Source organism: Protopterus annectens, chromosome 4.part0 (genome assembly GCF_019279795.1).
Source record: "Protopterus annectens isolate FY-2018-M chromosome 4.part0, PAN1.0, whole genome shotgun sequence".
In the NCBI taxonomy this organism is placed as follows: Eukaryota; Metazoa; Chordata; order Ceratodontiformes; family Protopteridae; genus Protopterus; species Protopterus annectens.
In genome coordinates, this window is record NC_056733.1 from 1,976,835,759 (window position 1) to 1,976,855,218 (window position 19,460).

The window sequence follows — 19,460 nt, forward strand, 5'->3', positions numbered from 1 at the left end:
CAACTGGTCAACACTCCCACCAGAGGTGACAGCATATTGGACCTGGTCATCACCAACATGGGCGACTGGTGTTCCACACCAGCGGTCAACCACTCGCTGGTTAGATCTGACCATGAACAAATCACTTTGGATATCCATATTCTGCCCCCACCCCCGGACAAGAAAGCCACCGTGAAAAACTTTTCAAAAGCAAACTTCATGTTACTTAAGACTGAGGTGGAAAGTTTCAAAGCCCCCATGCTGAAGGATAACACTGTCCGAGCTGCACAATCCTTTACTAATACATTCTACGGGCAGCTACAAGAATGCATGGATCGTGCCATCCCAAGCAAAACCAAGACTCACTCCTCCAAGAAAAGGAAACCAGTCTGGTGGTCTCCTGCCATAAACAAGCTATACAATAGAAAGAGGAAACTAATACAGAAAAGAGTAAAATCCCAAGAAGGGAAGACATCCCTGATCAGTATCAGCAAGAAACTACGATCCCTCATAAAAATCATCCAAGGTGAGCTTTGAAAGAAAAATTGCCAAGGACACCAAAGATAACCACAAGGCATTCTTTAGCTATGTCAAGAATCTAAGTGGCAATGCGCAGATCTGCTCGGAGTTAGTGCAAAATGGCACAAAATACACTGAACCGACCGATATCGCCAACATCCTGGCAGACAGGTTCAGTGCAAACTTCACCCCCTCTCACCCCCAAAAGGGTCCATAACCATACCAGAAGAATGTAGAGTCCCTGAAATCACAGACACTCAGGTTAAAACAGCACTCTCCAAAGCCAAAAACACAACATCAATGGGCCCGGACGGTGTCCCAGACTGCGTCCTACATGAGTTCAAAGATGAATTAACCCCTCACCTAAACACACTGTACAAACTCAGCCTCTCCACAGGCTACATACCCACAGAGTGGCGCACAGCAATGGTTATTCCGCTCCACAAAGATGGAGAAAACAGACCCAGGGACCTATCGCTCTATAAGCCTGACTAGTTTGGACTGCAAGGCTATGGAGCGCATCATCATGGAACTCATTAACAGGGATACTGGGAACCTCCAAACACTGGACCCTACCCAGTCTGGCTTTGTTAAGGGGAGATCATGCCTCCTAAACCTGGTGGACTTCTTTGAGATAGTTACCATGGCTATAGACGAGTGGTACACACAGCCTACCTAGACCTCGCTAAGGCCTTCGACACCATTCCCCATTCTGGTATTATAGACAAGCTCACCAGCCTGAACATAAACCCCTATGTCACAAGATGGGTTGCCAACTGGCTCATGGACAGAACCCACATGGTGAGAGTTGCAGGAGCTAGGTCCAACTTTAAACTGGTTACAGGTGGCATTCCCCAGGGCTCAGTCCTAGGACTCCTCCTGTTCAGCGTATACTTCTCAGAGGTACAGGCAAGTGCAGGAGGACTATGGCTGACCAAGTTCGCAGACGACTGCAAACTTATAACTGACTCTCCGGCTGACACAGACATCCTCCAAAAGGGTCTCACTGAAATGGATACCCGGTGTCAAAATCATGGCCTCAGGCTAAATGCCAAAAAGTGCATACTCATCCCCTTTGGAAAAAACAAAGTACCCACAAACTACCACATAGGTGGTAGTCCCCTAAATACGGAAGACATAAAGAGGGATCTGGGGACCCAAGTAGATAGCAATCTCACCTTTGATAATCACATTGCCAAAGTGATTAGAAAATCCTTCTATGTGGCCCACCTAATCACAAAAGGGTTCGCATCCAGATCAAAAGAGGGTCATTGTGGCCCTCTACTCATCACTCATCAGACCCATCTTAAAGTACAATGCCCCATTTGGGATGTACCTTACAAGACACCTGCAACAGCTGGAAAGACCACAGAAGTACCTCACCAAGAGGACATATGGCCTCAAACAGATGCCCTATGCAGCTCGACTGAAGAAACTACAGTTGTACTTGGTTGCATACTGCCTACTCAGAGGTGATCACTACTTGACATACAAGGCCATGTCCAACCCAGAATTGATGGACATGCTCCACCCAAAGAAAACCTTATCCCCCTCGAGCCACACGCTCTAAGGATCTAAACCTCAGCACAACAATAAATAGGACGTGCTGGAGGGATAGATTACTGTCCCAGAGACTTCCCATGCTTTGGAACAAGATCCCAATCTACATTAGGCAGAGCTCCTCGCTAACACTCTTCAAAAGAAACCTTGATGAGTGGATGGGAAACAGAAAGTTTACCTCGGGGATCACTTCAGTGGCTCTGCTGGACAGAGGCACAGGGAACTAATCTAAGGGGGTGGCGAAAGCCAACACATTCTGGGTAGGCTTATAAATGCCTTTGGGCAGATAGCCTAGCACCCACCTATGAATCTATGAACAGGGTAAGAGAGCATCGACTGTCTGGATATTATTGGAATTGGAGAAACCAAGTGGTCAGCTTCGTGAGGTCCGGATATGATATGCCTGCCAGATGAGACAGAAGATCTGGAGCTGGGTCCAGAATCCAGGGTTGGTGAATTAAATGAGGCCACAGGAAGGGAAAAAGTTGCTGAGGCCAAAAGGGGCAATGAGAATGACCTTAATCTTCAACCAGGCAGCTATCTGAAGGAACTTTGGAATTAGGCGAATTGGAGGACATGCGTAAAGTAATCTGGGGGGGCAATCATGGAGAAGAGCATATCTCAGTGAATTCCCTGTGGGGGGGATTATGGCAAAATAGCTGCTGTACTTGTTGTTTAGGGGAGATGCAAAGAGATCGCAGCAAGGGTGGCCCCACACAGAAAATTAGTTGCGTAACTTTCTGCTTGAGGAACCATTCGTGAGGTAACGGAAAACAGAATGCACCTGCTCAGCTTGTCTGCTAGCACACTGGGCTTCCATGGAATATGCATTGCTATGAGAAAGCTGCTGGAAAATATTGCCCATTGCCACACCCTTAGTGCTTCTCGGCATAGGGAATACAATCTGATTCCTCCTTGTTTGCTGATGTACTAAACTGCTAACATACTGTCTGTTTGTATTGCAATCACTCCTGATGGGAGAGCATCCTGAAAGGCTTGGAACACCAAAAGCACTACTCTCAACTCCAGTAGGTTGATATGCAAATTGGCCTCTATAAGGGACCACATGCCTTGGATGGTCTTTCCCAGATAATGCCCACTTCACCCTAGCTGGGAAGCATCCATGGTCACTATGGCCTTCGGCTGCGAGGGGACAAATGGACATCCCTGTAGAAGTTGTTCTGACTGAATCCGCCACATCACTTTCTTCTACGAGTTGGTAATTCGTATTGGAGTGGCCGAGGGTAGTTGAAGTATCAACCACTGAGATGCCAACAGCCACTGAAGAATCCTCATGTGAAACCTGGTTAGCGGAACGAGGGTTACAGTTGCCGCCATTAATCCTAGAGCTTGCAGAGCTAAGCGAGCCAAGACTGCGGTACTGCAAAGTATCTTGTTGACATGTGACCTTAAAGTTTGAACTCTGGTAAGGGAGGCTATTGTTGACCTTGTGTCGAACAGCGCTCCTATGAATTTTAGAATTTGAGTTGGCTTTAGATTTGACTTCTCAAAGTTTATGGTTATTCCTAATCTTGTAGAAGCGTAGGTGACTTCTTCTCTTGTCATGAAGAGTTGAAGCCTGATCGGAGTGGTAATAAGCCAGTCATCTAAGTATGGAAACACATGGAATCCTTGCATTCTCCACTGAGCTGCTACCTCTACCATACAACTGCTGAACACTCTGGGGGCTGTGGTGAGATCAAAGGGCAGTGCTCTGAAATGATAATGACTGGCTCCTAGCCGGACATGGAAGAATCTCCTGGACTGCCAGTTTATTTTTATATGACAGTATGCATCCTAGACATCTATTGAGCACATCTAGTAGTTTTTTTCCAGAAATGGAAGAATGGATTGAACAGTGACCAACCGGAATTTTTATTTCAAACAAATCTGTTCAGGCTGCTGAGATCCAGAATTGGTCTTCTGTCCCCTGTTGTCTTTGACACTAAAAAGAATCTTGAGGATGTTTCAGATCCTTTCTGGTCTGCGGGGATGACTCCCTTATTTAGCAGCTTTTGTATCTGAATGGCTGCTTGATCTCTCTGACTTGGTGGAACATCACGCATTTTCCTGGAATCTGCAGGAGGAAGGGAAAATGGAATTGTATATCCTCTGGATACGATCCTCTGCACCATATATTTTTTTATCTCTAGCCAGGCTCTCCACTGCAGGGACAAATGATCCCAGATTGCCTCCAGATGGGGATAATCGGGCATGTGACCAGGAGAGCTGGAAGGGTTTGCTAAAGAATGGCTCCCTGGACCCTTGATGTTGTCGGCCTCCTCTGCAGCGAGGGTGGCATCTACCATTTGAATTTCCCCCCTCTGCCACTGGGGGAAGACCCTCCACGTGTGTCCTGGAAAGATCCTTGCAATTTCTTGAACCACATCTTTCCACCACTTTGGTGATTCCTCAAAAAGAATATTTGGGGAGGGTGGAAAAACACTCACCCATGGCAGAAAGGGTCTTTCTTTCCATCCTTCTCACACCTGGACAACGTATCTTTCACTATGGGGCCACAAAAGAGAGGTGCTGTCAAATGGAGCACTAATGAACGTATACTTAAAAGGCTCCATGAAGTTACACAATCACATCCAGACATGTTTGCTAATGGCTACGCCTGCACCCACTGCCCTTGAGACTCCTTCTGCCACACTGGAAATAAGCCTCATGGATGAGTTCGATATCGATTTTAGGGTCACCAGCTGTGAGTGATGGAATCCTCTTCACCTCCTCCGACACTGTTCCTGTGAGGGTATCTGAGAGTTCCTTAATCAGATCCCTCTGTAGTCTGGTGAAATGTGCCAAATAGTTCAGACCTCAAGGCAAAGGTCCCTGAAGTGTAGACATGCTTCCCAAATCTGTCCACTGACTGTGACTCCTTGTCGGGGGGATGAACAGAGGAACTTTCATCAGCTAGTTCCTTTCTCATGGCCGCCGCTATGACCATGGCATCAAAATGAGGGCCCCTTGGACCAGAACTGCTTGTCTTCTGGAAGTATCATAATTTTATCAAGCTTCCTAGGAATGGGCTCAATGCTGTCAGGCTCCTTCCATGCCTGCCACAACACCAATTTGAGGAGCTCGTCAGCAGGAGGAATCACCCAAGAAGTAAATGCGCTGGTACCAAATGCCTCCAGGAGCACAGATTCCTCCAAAAAAGGGTTGCTGGGCTTACAGCCACCTCTCTATTTCAGGAGTGCAAGGATGTCTTTGAATGAGACATTCACAGGAGGAGACCACAGGGACCCTTCGCCCACCTCAAAATCTAAAGGCTGACCTTCCCAGAGAGGGACAGGAACCCGGGTCTGAGAGGAGGGATTTCTGATCTTTGGTCCTTCACTGCTCTGAGGAAAGTCACCCACAGGCAGAAATTAGAGCCAAAATAACCTCTGTCAAAGCTCTGAGGTGTAGAGATGGCTCTGAAGCCCTCGGAATTGACTGAAACAACTTAGATCCGACAGGGTAGAATCAGCTCAGATAGCTCTCTGGACCCGATAGCATAGAGAAACTCAGAACAAGCTTCAGATCCAAGGATACAACAATCTTCAGATCCAAAGACAGGCCTGGATAACTCAGATCCGAGGGCTTCAAAACCACAGAGGGAGTCAGACGAGGAAGAGTTAGAGATGTTGTCATGGATGTATGGGCTTCCTGACCCAAAGGGATAGGAGCCAAAGCAACAACTGGGTAGCTATGCACTGACAGGATCTGTCTCACAACCCTCTCCACATCTTCCACAGTGAGGCTTCTAGAAGAGTGAGAGGACTGTTTGGAAGGAGAATCTGGTCTATAAAGGAAGGAAGGAAGAAGGTACTCTTGAAAGGACAGGGTCCAAAGATGGGGAGTATTTGTCCTAGGTAGTACATCTTATATTCTTGGCGAATCCCACATCTTCGGATCTGACAAATCCTTACTTTTCAGGTACTTCAGATCCAAAGAAACAGTCCGATCTGACGACAGACTTTTCGTCTCTCAGTGATCAGAGGGGGTCAGATCAGAGAGTTTTATTTTCTTCTTAGACGGATCCAAGAAAACTGTAGGATCCAAAGAAAGTCTTTTCAAAGTTTTCGCTGAGGTCTTTGAAAAAACAGAAGAAGAGCTCAGAGAGGAGTGTGGCAACTTGTTAGAGATTTCTCCAGCTGTGGCATCACCAAAAGAAGAATTTAAAAGCTCCTTTAAAATCAATTTGTTTTTGCAATCCAATAACTTTCAGGGTTGAACATATGGCAATGTGCAGATGACGGGGACAAAGGCAATAAAGAGAGAGAGTATGCGAGTCAGCGAGGGGGATCTTCTGGCCACACTTACCACACTTTTTAAAACCGGCAGGGGCTTTTTCTTTTTCAGACATCGTTCACTGGAAAGGAAAAACAAACGGCTACAACTAACTACTTAAAGTGCAACAATCACAACAAGATTTAAAGAGAATATAGTCAGAAAAATATATATATTTTTTTTTAAATAGGAAGAGAAAAAAAAAGAGAGAGAGGATTGCCTACAAAAGTAGTAAAGAACTACAACAAAATGCACAAGGGTGAAGGGAGCGAAAAAGGGAGAAACAGATACTAACAATAGTATTAAGAGTACGCTAGTACAAGAACAGGAAAAGGATTAAAGCGCTTCAAATGCAGAAAAAAACAAGTACTTATCTAACCCAAAACTCGAGACAGAAATCATCACATCTTTCACATAATGGCAACAAAAAAGATCTGAGGTAATGAGGGATGGTGCATTATGGGTAAGGGAGAAGCTTCAGAGTTTCAAAATGCCACAAGCTTTTACAGCAGCCGAGGCAGATCTGACGTCTTGAGTCAGAACCCATCAGTCAAGAACAGAATGAAAACTGACCACATCAGATGTGACAGTTAAGTAAAACAACAGCTTGTAACAAACTGGTTCCAGAGCCGCCCTACACCAAGAATAAATGTCTAAAAGAGACCCTTCTACCAAATAAACACTTACATGTCATAAAATAAATATAAATCTTCTGTGTTCTGGAACTATCTCCTTATTCCCTTCAATTATTCTCTACAATACAGTGCTATCATTCACCATATAACCTTCAGGACAGTTAAATTAGGATAAGGCTAAACCAGCTATTAAGCTTAAAGTGCACTTTTTTACTTACTGATGCATCTTTCTTTTACAATTAGTTTTATTTCCTGTTATACACCTCTTAAAATTGACAAATTAAAAAAAAAAAAAAAAAAAAAAATTTACAACATGCTGCTTGCCCCCCTTCCCCGTTTTACCGTCTACTCATTTTTTTCCTCTATAGCTGCACTTACATAATGAAGTTATGGTAGGTACTGGGTAATGATTTGTATACACCTACAAATAATTCTGGCGAAGCAAAAACAACTGCTTTAAAAGAGCAGCGTTTTACTTACATTGTGGTTTCGTAACTATATCATCACATAGGCTAATTTTCAGTGTTAGTTGTTTCAGCTTTAAGACCCAGGATACTGTTTGCACTGAACTATAGTGGTCTATAAACTAATTTGTATACTGAAGCACTATGGGTAAAGTATTTCATTATATCATGGCAGTTTTCAGCTCCAAGAAAATTTAGAGTGCTATCCTTATCAACAAAATAAAAATGCAGTACCATACTTTTGCACAGAAAACTGTACAATATGGAGTTGTACATGACAGAACCACTAGTGTTGTACTTAAGCTTCGAGTGTTTACTATTTTATGTTTGCTTCAGAGATGGGCAATACACTTTAATTATTAGAATAAACCTGTGTGTGACAGTTAGCTGCAACACTGAATTACCTATCATTATTCCTAGCCATCATTTATCTGAGCCCATTTGTGCGAAAGTGCTTGCTTGCATGTTGTCAAGAATTAATATATCCCTGTTCTAACTTGGTTCCTGACTGCAATTTGTATTTTTTTAATCTTTGATTTTACATTGCTGTAAGACTCATCTCTATTAGCCGACAGACTTTACTGTGCCACCACAAAATGAAAAACAACACAACTCTTTCATAAGTAAAATAAAAGGATTTAGGCCTTCAATGTGATGCATCATTAAAAACCGTCACAGGAAACTGCCAACATCTGAGTAAAGACAAATGTTGGCTCATCACCATTTTTGCTACACTTGATAAATTCATAGCATGGATAATTATTAGAGCATATTTGAATTCCTCTTTTCTGCTGCATTTTTAGATACTTGCGCTGCTCTATCCCATTTAATTCACCATCTGATTTGCCTTATCAGACATCTATTATATACAATGCATCTTGTTTTATCAAGGTGATTACTAGTCAAGCTACTCTTTCTGCCAACAAAATGTGGCCCTAATTAATTATTTCCTTCTTACCATTTTAGGTCCTAGGTCTTCTGGGGATCCTCTGCTGAATATTTTCAATAATCCCTGGTTAGCAGTTGGCACACTGTTATCGTAGGGTGTGTTCTGTTTATTATTTGAAATAGAAGCAGGACTGGAGGCCAAGGGACTTTGTGGAAGATTCTCCACAACTTCCTGGAAAGGAAAATAAAATATCTGGTAACCTTTCTAAACATTTTTTTCTTTTACTTGAAAGCATTACTAGAATCATTCAGAAAAGGAAAATAAGCAGAACCATACAGAACTCTGTATATGCAGTGGGCTAAGTACAGTTAGTAAAATAAATAACCCATATATGCTTCACTAAAGTACTCAGACTACGATGTGACCCCATAAAGACAAAGGCTACAAACCATGGAAAAGCCAAGAAAAATCTTATCTACAGTAGAACAGAACATCAGAAACATGCATTTAATTATTAACTATACTGCTAAAACATGGAGATCTGCTTTTAACTTAAAAACAATTTAAGAATTTTAACTACAAATTGAAAACACAAACATAGTTCAAGGCTAGTATGTGAAAGCAGCAAGTACTTCCAATGAACAAATACATTAGGAAACAGTTTCCCAGAAGAAATGCAAATTTTTCTAAATTCCTGTATTTCATAATAGATGTTCTGCAACTTTAATGTTGGGAAAGGGCAGCTGTTGCTTGCTTTTTAATTATTTTTTTAAAACAACTGAAAGACAAACAGAAAAACAGAAAAAGACTGTTGAAAACTGTTTGCCAATCTCCTGGAAATTAGGTGTAATAGGGATAAGACGACTTGTTTAGAAAATGCCAAGATCTAAAAAGAGCAATTACAACATTGTTTATTAAATCTAATTTAGCTAAACAGTGCAAAAATACATAAGAATGTATAAAAAAACGTATTGAAGATGCGGTGGTGGTGCTGCGGTAGCGTTGTCGCCTCACACAGTAAGGCGCCCTGTTCGATTCTCAGCTAGAGCATCTTCTGTGTGGAGACATGCGTGAATGGGCATACCTTCGTTGAAGGTTGTGCATCAGGGCTGGCAACTCGGCACGAAAAAATCTACTGCCAATTATTAGCTGACCGGAGTTCCGCTGTGGCGACCCCTAACCGGGAAAAGTCGAAAGACACAACAACAACACCTTTAATTCTTATGACAAGAATACTAAAAAGAGTAGAGTTTACAAGGTAAACCGAGAGAGTCAAGAAAGACTTGAAAGAGGTTACTGAATATTTCAGACTGGATACAGAAATAAATATACAAATAATTTAACCGTTTTCCAGTTATACCAAAAAGTTGACAAAGTCTTTAACAAGGAAAAATCGCTTTTTTAAAGGCTGAGTGTTTCATTCTTCAAATGTCAGAACTGAGCACATACCGTACATCATGTACTTTAAAAAGCATAAGCAGTATATTTTAAATTAATTTCCAAATTGTGAAGCTTTTTGTCCACACACATTAGTAACTGCCACTTTAATACCTTCACTTCAAGATGCTGCTGAAATCAACTTTCCTTGGACCCATAAATGATTCAACACAAAAAAAAAAATTAGTGCATACAGTGCTCTGCTTACAAAATGCATTATTGCTACCCCATTTCTTTTAAGCATAACAGTGTTCTTAGATGCTCTTTGATAGCCTCAGAGTGGTTTTACCTACACAGACGTTATTACAGTCAAAGCAGGAAGTCCCATACAGCATGCATATAATATTACAGCTGTGGTGACACTTAACACCAGTGGTTCTGTCAAGAAGAGATGTACTAAGCATATGACCCTCTTTGACATAACAGCACCATTTATGAGTGCTGTAGAAAAAGGGGCCCTTTGGTCTGTTATGTTATAGGAAAGGTATCACTTTTATCCCCTTTCCAGCGCACTCTTAAGGCCCTTAGTATTTCTGTACAAGAAACTGGGTGACGCACCCAGTACCCAAGTTAAATCATGGTTGCCTGCAGTAATTCTTCAGCTGCTTTTCAACAATGTCTTTGAAGTCACTACTGCCTACAAGAACACTTCAAAACTTCTGCTGTAATTCTTGTGGTACACAAATCTATGTAAGGTAACCTTGGTCTTAAAATAAGGGACATTTTGCAACCATTTTAGTTTGATTCCAGAGGCTATACCTAACAATTTAGCCCTGCTGTATCCTCCGTCAACAAACAACTCCTAAATCAAAGAAATTTCTCTGCCACAGAGTAGTTTTAAGTACACAACCTAGAAGTTGTGATATACTGCCTATGGGATATGTTCTACTTCTCCATGATGGATGTTGATTCTGGAATGATAATTAATTCCAAATGTAGGTTTGCAGAACAATGAACTGTTGATTTTTTTTTTTTTTTTGCCTTGCAATGTTATCTTACAGACAGCAACTGAATATTAAATCATGAAAGCACCAATCCTGGCAATCCATGATCACAATTACTGAAAACTCTTAAAATAAGCAAACTGTATCCGAATAGTTCAAGGTAGCTGTAATAAAATTATCTCACTTCAAATGACGCATATCAACAGTTGTACCTGTTTTATGAAATTATCGTAATATACTCCAATATCAACATGTCACACACATTACTTAAAATCATGCAAAGCATATTGGTAATTAAAAAAAGAGAAAATGTACATCTTATACAGGGATATTCAAACAGAAAGTACAGTTTTGTACCTACCATAAATGTAGATGTTCGAGTGCTAATACAGCTGCAGTCCTTACATATGGGTTCTTCTGCCGTCAGGCGGGTCCTCGGTCGGCCGAATTCCAAAGTCTTGGTCCGGCGTCGGTTGTTGTCGCATTCTTCCCTGACGTCAGTGTGACAGGGGTATATAAGACACGGCCGACGCCATTTTCTTCAGTCTTTCTTGCCCCAGATGTCAGGTGCCCCCAAAAGGAAGGCAATACATAATTTATATATCTATGTATAGTCATGCAATGCAATATAATCAAAATTCAGTAGTTGCAAGCAAATACACCATAGAAGGATAACCCAAACAGGTTGTTTGTGGAGGAGTTAGCCACTAGGCCTGTACCAAGAGGGGAAGGAGGGAGGGAAACCTGGACTGCAGCTGTATTAGCACTCGAACATCTACATTTATGGTAGGTACAAAACTGTACTATGTTCATCGTGCATACAGCTGCAGTCCTTACATATGGGTAGAATCCCAAAGCTACACACAGGGTGGTAGGCACTAGGTGGAATTAGGAGGAGCCAGAATGCCCTGCAACACAGCAGTGGCAAAGCCTGCTCTTGTTTTGGAGTATAAAGGTAGGTGGTAGTGTTAAGTGAAGGTATGCACCGAACTCATGGCTGCCTCCAAAATATCTTTGGTAGGAACTCCTCTGAGGAAGGCTGTAGAGGTAGCTGTGGCCCTTGTGGAGTGGGATCGGATGCCTGTAGGCACAGATTTACCATGAAAGGAGTAACAAAAACGTATGCAGTGGCCTATCCATTTTGAAATTGTCTGTTTGGAAATTGGCTTCCCTTGAGCTCCTACAGCATAGGACACAAAGAGTTGTTCTGATTTCCTGAACGGCTTTGTTCTGTCCAAATAGTAACGCAGCTGTCTATAGATGTCTAAGGAATGAAGCAGCCTTTCCCCTTTATTTTGAGGATTGGGGTAAAAGGAAGGTAAGTGTATGGCTTGATTTAAAGCTACCCTGGATACTACCTTAGGCATAAATGATGGGTTGGTTCGTAGGGAAACCCTGTCCTGATGGAAGATGAGAAAGGGCTGCACAGCCATGAGGGCTTGTAATTCCGAGACCCTACGAGCTGAGGTAATAGCCAGAAGGAAAGCTGTTTTCCAGGACAAATATTGTAAATCGGTTGAGGCAGCTGGTTCAAAGGGAGGCAATGTCAATTTTTCCAGTATGTAATTAAGATCCCAGGCTGGGATTGGTTGTTTCCTTGGAGGTCTTATATTCTTAGCCCCTCTGAGGAACTGTCTTAAGAGTGGGTGAGGGAATAAGGGTGGATCAGTGTTGTATTCTGCAGAAATGGCTGAGGCATGGATTTTAATGGAGGAGAATGACAGTCCATTGGTCAGCAGCTCAGTTAGATACTGTAATATCTGAGGCAAATTCAGTTTTCTAGGATCCTGGTCCTTTTTCTCATTCCAAGCGCAAAACCGTTTCCATTTTTCGGAGTAAGCTTTTCTAGTAGATGGCCTTCTGGCTTCCAAAATGACATCCTGTACCTCCTTAGAGAGTAGGGTCTGTTGTGGTATTAAGGAATTTTCCATGCAGCCAGATTGAGTGTTTTCAGCTGACTGTGAAGAGCTTTATAGCTGTGCTGAGTCAGAAGGAGAGGCATTAGAGGTAGGGTACAGGGAGGAGAATGTGTTAGGCTCCTCAGGAGTGGATACCAGTGTTGTCTTGGCCAGTCTGGAGCAATCAGTATCATCTTTGGTCTGTCTGTTCTTGTTTTCAGAAGCACCTTGGTCAGTAGAGGAAGAGGTGGAAAGGCGTAAACTGTCCTTGCTGTCCAACTGAAAGAAAGGGCGTCCACTCTCCAGGCCTTTGGATGAAATGTCCTTGAGCAGAACTTTGTCAATTGGTGATTTTTGTGGGAGGCAAAGAGATCTATGTCTGGCCTTCCCCAGGCTTGGATTATCTTTGTAAACACTTGAGGATGCAACTTCCATTCGTGAGGGTCTGTCATATTTCTGCTTAGATTGTCTGCCAGCGTGTTTTCCATACCTGGCAAGTACTGTGCTTGAAGCTCGATTTGCCATTCCAGAGCCCTGTTCCAAAGTGACATGGCCAGCCTGCACAGGGGTATGAATGTGTTCCTCCCTGTTTGTTTATGTACCACATTACTGTGGTGTTGTCTGTTCTTATTAATAATTGCCCAGGATGCAGGAGGTACTTGAAAGCTGGAATTGCATTTATCACTGCTAGCATTTCCTTTTGATTGATGTGAAGGTGCTTTTCCTTTTGGGACCATTTGCCCTGAATGCACCTGTCTGTCATGTGTGCCCCCCAGGCGTAGTCTGAGGCGTCTGTTGTGATGACTTGATTTGCTTGAGGCTTGCTGAATGGTAGACCTGCGTTTGTTTGGCATGCTTGAGCCCACCATAGAAATTCCTTTTGTAAACATGGAATTAGTGGTATTATTGTTTCCAAACTGTGGCTGTGTTGAGACCATAGGTTTTTTAAGTACCATTGAAGTTTCCTCATATGCAACTTTGCACATGGGACTAGAAGAATGCAAGATGCCATGAATCCCAGCGCCTGCAGGATTTTCCTTGCAGTTAGCCTGATAAAATTTGCTAGTATATTGAAGTACTGAGTTAGTTGCCCCTGTTTTTCTGGCATAAGATAGGCCATCTGGGTGTTTGTGTCCAAGTTGGCACCCAGGAAAATTATTTTCTGAGATGGTGTTAGCCTGGATTTCTCTTTGTTGACTGTGTATCCCAGAGAATTCAATAACTGTATTACATAAGCCAGATGCTCCAGAAGTATGTGCTTGCGGTCCGCTTGGATCAGGCAGTCGTCCAAATAAGGGTATATTTGTATCCCTTGAAGTCTGCAGTAGGCAATTACTGATGCCAGGCATTTCGTGAATACTCTGGGCGCAGTAGATAAGCCAAAGGGCAACGCAGAGAATTGATAGTGGATTGAACCTGCAAGAAATCTGAGGTATCTTCTGCAGCTTTGTCTGATTGGGACATGCAGGTATGCCTCCTTGAGGTCCAATGTTACCAGCCAAGACCCCTTGCCCAGCATGGGAAGAAGCTGCTGTAAGGTGAGCATCTTGAATTTTGGTACTAGTAGAAATGTGTTTAGGATGGATAAGTCCAAAATGGGTCTCCAATCGGTTCCCTTCCTTGGTACCAGGAATAGTCTGGAATAAAAACCTTGACCTTCCTCGTGAGTAGGTACCTCTTGAATAGCTTTCATGTCCATGAGCATTGAAATTTGTATTTGAGCCTCTGCCCTTTGATTGTGTGGCAGGTTCGGCATGCCTCTCATTTTTGGAAGAGTGTGAAAATGAAATCTGTAGCCTCTGTTTATAATGTCCAGGATCCATTTGTCTTTTGTGACAATATGCCAATTTTTTGAAAATAATGCCAGCTTTCCTCCCAAGGGTGCTGCCACTTGAGCCTTGTTTGGCATGCAAAGGGGAAAGTCATTGGGTTTGTTTTCTGCATTGCTGTGCATTGTCTTCGCCACCTCTTGATGCTGGAGGTTGCCATTGTCTGCCTCTATATGATCCTTGAGATTGTCCTCTGCCCCTTCCGCGTCTGTATCTACCTCTTTGGGGCTTGTCTGTGGTTGGAAAGGACCAGTTTTTTGTAGGCCAATTTCTACTAAATCATGGTGGTTGTACCTGCAGAAAAGCCTTAACAGTTTGCATAGATTTAGCTTTTTCTTCCATTTCCTTAGTATTTCCTCAGCATTAGTACCAAATAACACATCCTTTTGTAAAGGAGCATCCAGTAATTTAGCCTTGGCATGATCAGGCAGGGTTTGTTCCCTAAGCCAAGCATGTCTACGAATGACTGATCCTGTAACTGCAGCTCTACTTGAGGCCTCTAGAGCATCATAACCACATTGCAAGGTCTGCTTACCCACTTGTTCTGCACTATGTATCATATCTTGCAACTCCTTCAGATCTGGTTGTTCAGGTTGTGACATTTTATTCTTTAATTGTGATAACAGAAACTGCTGATATTTAAGCATATGGAACTGACAATTTAAGGCCCTCATGGCTAGAGTGGCCGAGGTATATACCTTTTTTCCCCACCTTTCTAAGGATCTAGACTCTCTTTCGGAGGGTAATGGATTCTTAGCAGGAGAGGCCTTCATTCCCTTGGGACCCTGAGAAATGGTTTCTGGGTCAGCATTATGGCTTTTGTAAAGAAATTGGTGTGAGTTAGGAACTCTGTAGTACCTATCAGGCTTGACTGGGGCTGGAGGCAGGGAATCCAGATTAAGGCAAGCCTCTGAATAAACATCATCAAGTATGTCCAAGACAGGAGGTATCGCCAGAGGCCTGTGCTGGGGTAGTAGAAGAAATTCCCTAAGCCTTTTCTTTGAATCTGAAAAATCCTGGCCTTCCCAATGGAAGTGTTCCCTCAAGGTATGCAAGGTTTCCCCGAATGAGAAATCCTCTGGGGGAGGATACAGAAGGAATAGACTGTTCTGCATCAGAATCTTCAAAAGGGGAGTACGAATGCTCCTCTTCATCAGAATGTTCTGAAATAATGGAGCCCTGGTCAGAAGAGGGAGATTCTTCCTCCACTCTGGGTCTCTTGTCCGGTGGGGGTTGTGAACCCCTGATAAAAGTAATTAAATCCTCAGCCATTTTGAGCATCTGCTTTTTAGGCATGGGGCCTGTAGATGGGCCCTGTGCAACAGGCCTCTGGGAGTACATGGCTGATTTAGACTTAGTAAAGGCCTTGATGGAAAAGGAAGAAGAAGGTCTGAAGACACCATGGGTGGAAGTAGATCTGTCCACATTAAGAGGTTCAACACTCACTGTGGTTTCGGTAGCTGTAGGCAGGGTGTGGGCCGAGGAACCTGCGGTCTCGGATACAGAGGACACTGCCAGAGAAGCGTCATCGGTAGTCAGGGGCTGCGTAGGCGCCTCACTGAGAACCGGACCACGTGTAGCTGGTCTTGGCGTGGTGTCGGTTGAGACCGCGGGCCTCGCGTGTCGGTCTTTGTCCTTGCGTTTTTTGGACAAAACGGTAGTCGGAGTCTCCGACATTTTATAGTTAAAAGCTTTACCGAAAAAGTGTTGGGCGAACTCCACCCGACGCTTAATAGTGCGTTTATTAAAGGTAGCACAAAAGCAACAGCCCGAGACGTCATGGTCTGGGCCTAAACAAGGTATACAGAGGGAATGGAAATCCTTATGCGGTATTTGCTTCCCACAAGAAATACAATTGCTAACTTTGTCTGACATCGGTCTGAGGCAAGAAAAGTTTCCCCAACGGGGTACTTAGCTTTAAAGAAGACTTCGGTTTCCAAATTTTCGTAATTTCAGGAGCTGGCCGACCGGCACTTGCGAATTGCTTCTGCTTCGGGCACCGCGTGGCAAAAAAGACTGAAGAAAATGGAGTCAGCCGTGTCTTATATACCCCTGTCGCACTGACGTCAGGGAAGAATGCGACAACAACCGACGCCGGACCAAGACTTTGGAATTCCGGCCGACCGAAGACCCGCCTGACGGCAGGAGAACCCATATGTAAGGACTGCAGCTGTATGCACGATGAACATCTTGTTGAACACACAGATAGCTTTGGAAAAAGACTGACTGCAAACTTGGTCAGCTACATTAGACACTATTTAAAAAAAACTACTGAAGTTGTAAATGTATTCAGTCATTGAAATAAATACAGGCAAAAAGTACAGTTGTGTGCATTTACCATAGATGTAGATGTTCGAGTCTATTCAGCGTTACAGTCATCACCTGTGGGTTATCCCTGCTGTGGTAGCCCTCGGTCAGCCCGAATGCCACAGTCAATGTTTTTGTGTGCCAGCTTGCCATCGCCTGTAGTCTGACATCATGTCATCAGTGCTATAAAGCAAGGCAGCCAACGTCATTACATCAGTTTTTCTTGCCCTAACCTGTCAGAAGCACCAGGGGAAAGAGAGAAGTGGTCCTGGTGGCTAAAAGCCACCTTGAGAATCTTATGTCCCCCCTAGGGGAAGATGTTAAATGGGGGATGGAGGGAGGAAAACCAAGACTGCAACTGTGAATACACTCGAACAACTACATTTATGGTAAGTGCACACAACTGTACTATGTTCTTCATGTTTCACTGTTGCAGTCATCACCTGTGGGAGGATTCCCAAAGTTGAAAAAAAAGGGTGGAAGGATAGATTGAGTCTTAGGTATGGGTCAGGAGGCCCTGCAGAATTGCAGAGGCAAACCCTGCACTAGACTAAGAAAAGAGAGGTAGGTGGTAGTGCTTTGTAAAGGTATGGACAGAGGTCCAGGTGGCTGCTTCCAAGATGTCCCTGGTAGGTACTCCTCTGAGGAAGGCAGTGGAAGTGGAGATTGCCCTAGTGGAGTGGGTATGGATAGACTTCGGGATGGGTTTCCCATGTAGTCTGTAGCAAAAATGGACACCGTGTGCAATCCATTTGGAAATAGTTTGTTTGGAGATGAGCTTTTCCTCTGCCTCTGGGGCAAAGCTTACAAGAAGCTGGCCTGTTTTTCTGAATGGCTTAGTACAGTCCATATAGTATCTGAGCTGTCTGTGCATGTCTAGTGAGTGTAGAATTCTTTCCCCCCTTGTTTTCAGGGTTGGGAAAGGAGGTGGGAAGGTGTATGGCCTGGTTAAGGGTCACATCAGATACCACCTTGTGTATAAAGGAGGGGTTAGTCCTCAGGGAGACTCTGTCTGCATGAAAAATTATGAAGGGCTCAACAGCCATGAGAGCTTGAAGTTCCGAGACCCTTATGGCTGAGGTGATAGCTAGTAGGAAGGCAGTCTTCCAAGAAAGGTATTTCAATTCTGTTGAAGCGGCAGGTTCGAAAGGAGGTAAGGTTAGTTTCTCTAACACATAATTCAGGTCCCAAGGTGGCGTCGGAGACCTGATATTAAAAGCCCCTCTGAGGAATTGCTTAATCAAAGGATGAGAGAAGACAGCAGAGGCCACTACTGAGCAACTCTGCTAGGTAATCCAGGATGAGAGGGATGAAAGACTGGAAGGTACTGCCACCAGGAGGAGAATATTTTCCATTTTCCTGCATATGATTTTCTTGTGCTTAGCCTTCTGGCCTCTGTGATGATGTCCAGGGCCTGTTTGCTTAAGAGGGACTCCTTGTTAGTTTTTAGTGTATAAGCCATGCTGAAAGTTTGAGAGTCTGTAGGTCTGGGTGCAGTACCTTTCCCCTCTCCTGGGTCAAGAGGTCTAACATCAGGGGAAGCAGCTTTGGGGTCTGTAAGGTCAGACTGTGTAATAAGGGGTGCCAATGCTGTCTGGCCTTTGGTCTCTCCTCTCTTATTTTGATCAGAACCTTAGGAATAAGGCAGAGGAGGGTATGCGTACACAAAGAGGGAGCTCCAGGGGAAGGTCAAGACATCCACCTTCCATGCTAGGAGGTGATACTCCCTGGTACAGAACTTGTGCAGCTGGTGGTTGAGGTATGAGGCAAAGAGGTCCACTCCTGGGTGATTTGCAGAAAGATTTCTCTGTGGAGCTGCCATTCATGGGGGTCCAGTAAGTTTCTGCTTAGGTGGTCCGCCAGTGTGTTGTTGATCCCTGATAAGTACTGGGCAATTAGGTGTAGCCCCATGGAGGTGGCTTTAGGCTAGAGACTCGTGGCTAACCTGCACAGGGGATGGGATTGGGTGCCCCCCCCCCCACTTGTTGATGTACCACATTACTGTGGTGTTGTCTGTTTTTATAAGGAGGACCCCTGGCCTGAGATGGGGTTGGAAGGAAGTCAGAGCCTTTTGCACTGCCATCATTTCTTTCTGGTTGATGTGCAAGGGAAGTTGCTGGGCATTCCAAAGGCCTTGGATACACCTGCCTGCTAGGTACGTACCCCAAGCTATGTCTGAGGCATCGGTGGTGATGGTCTGGCCGGAAGGGAGGAGGATGAAGGGAAGACCCTTGTTCATGGCACAGACCTCTGCCCACCAGAGAAATTCGGCCCTTATACAAGGGATCAGAGGGGGAGTGGTCTCTAGGGACTGAGAGTGCTGACACCAAAGGTTCTTTAAGTACCACTGAAGTTTTCTCATGTGAAGCCTGGCGAGAGGCGTGAGAAGGATGCAAGATGCCAAGTATCCCAGGGCTTGCAGGAACTTCCTTGCAGTGAGGTGACTTCTGGAAGCCAGCTGGGTGAAGTAGCGAGGCAGGAAGTTCTGCTTTTCTGGGGATCGGAAGGCCATTTGGGTTGCTGTGTCTAGCACAGCTCCCAGGAAAACAATTTTTCTGGTGGGGTTTTGCTTTGATTTTTTTCTTGTTGATGGTGAACCCTAGGGAAGTTAGGACTGACTTGACAAAGAAGGTCCTGGAGCAACTTTTCTTTGCAGTCTGCCTGAATGAGGCAGTCATCCACGAAAGGGTAAATCTGTAAATTTCTCTGTCTGTAGAATGC

General features: G+C 44.0%; 1 protein-coding gene across 3 annotated transcripts in view; it reads right to left on the bottom strand.

The window, feature by feature from the left end:
• The window catches only part of TBC1D9B (TBC1 domain family member 9B), a 2,477,681-nt gene that overhangs the window by 1,811,530 nt on the left and 646,691 nt on the right, over positions 1-19,460 (bottom strand). For all 3 annotated transcript variants that reach the window (XM_044069590.1, XM_044069591.1, XM_044069593.1), the window contains one exon: positions 8,394-8,555. In XM_044069590.1, the coding sequence (XP_043925525.1) occupies positions 8,394-8,555 (162 nt within the window). The remainder of the gene's footprint in view (positions 1-8,393; positions 8,556-19,460) is intronic.